The sequence below is a fragment of the Limulus polyphemus genome, unplaced genomic scaffold (genome assembly GCF_000517525.1).
Source record: "Limulus polyphemus unplaced genomic scaffold, Limulus_polyphemus-2.1.2 Scaffold5073, whole genome shotgun sequence".
In the NCBI taxonomy this organism is placed as follows: domain Eukaryota; kingdom Metazoa; phylum Arthropoda; class Merostomata; order Xiphosura; family Limulidae; genus Limulus; species Limulus polyphemus.
The window spans coordinates 68808-69705 of NW_013670683.1; the positions used below are offsets into that span (position 1 = coordinate 68808).

General features: G+C 30.4%; 1 protein-coding gene across 1 annotated transcript in view; it reads left to right on the forward strand.

Moving 5' to 3' along the window:
• LOC106472087 (inactive rhomboid protein 2-like) overlaps window positions 1-489 on the forward strand; it is a gene marked incomplete at its 3' end in the record, with an annotated part of 31363 nt that extends 30874 nt beyond the window's left edge. Inside the window, exon 8 of the mRNA XM_013932718.2 lies at window positions 350-489. Within this exon, the coding sequence (XP_013788172.1) occupies window positions 350-489 (140 nt within the window). The remainder of the gene's footprint in view (window positions 1-349) is intronic.
• Window positions 490-898: the final 409 nt, after the last annotated feature.

Below are 898 nucleotides of genomic sequence, written 5' to 3' on the forward strand. Positions count from 1 at the left end.
TATATGTATCAGTTACATCAGCTTTAAAATGATCCTTTTATCTATACGTGTATATGTATCAGTTACATCAGCTTTAAAATGATCCTTACTTTTATCTATACATGTATATGTATCAGTAACATCAGCTTTAAAATGATCCTTTTATCTATACGTGTATATGTATCAGTTACATCAGCTTTAAAATGATCCTTACTTTTATCTATACGTGTATATGTATCAGTTACATCAGCTTTAAAATGATCCTTGCTAAACTTTAACTGTCTAGGATGCATGAGGAATATTTTTTTAAAACTTGCAAGCCATCTTGCTAGCAAATTGAAAAGTATATGTTTTGTTGTATGTGTTCCAGGTGCTAAGTAAAGCATCTGATAACTCGAACAGAAGAGAGTATGGAATGGGAGTAGTAGGAAACCTTTTAAAAAGAAGTTTTCGAAAAGACCGCATTACTTCAGAGGTCAAAGAACAACTTGATGATATAGAAGATAGTAGGTAAGTCTAAAGCTGCTCAACTGTAACTGTGTCTTTTGTTATTGTGTAAATCTCAATTAATATATTTTTGTATACAATTTTAAAAAGTTTTATCGCAAGTAACAGTGTACATGGAAGTCTTGTGGTTATTTGATATTAGTAATAACATGTGGTACTTGTATCAGAACTGCTGTTAGACAGGACTTAATCTACGTAAAATTCTAAAATAAATTTAACATTGTCAGCGTTTAATAGGATAGAAAAAAATTGTGTCAATTGTCAGTTTACGAGTCTTGTATAACTGTTTGTGGTTAGTAGTCTGAATGTATATTCTGTATTTTTCCCAATCATGCATGCTATATTTTGGCAGATAAATAGAATATGATGAGAAGTTTTTGAACAAAGTTTGAAGTCAAATCCTGGGATTAGT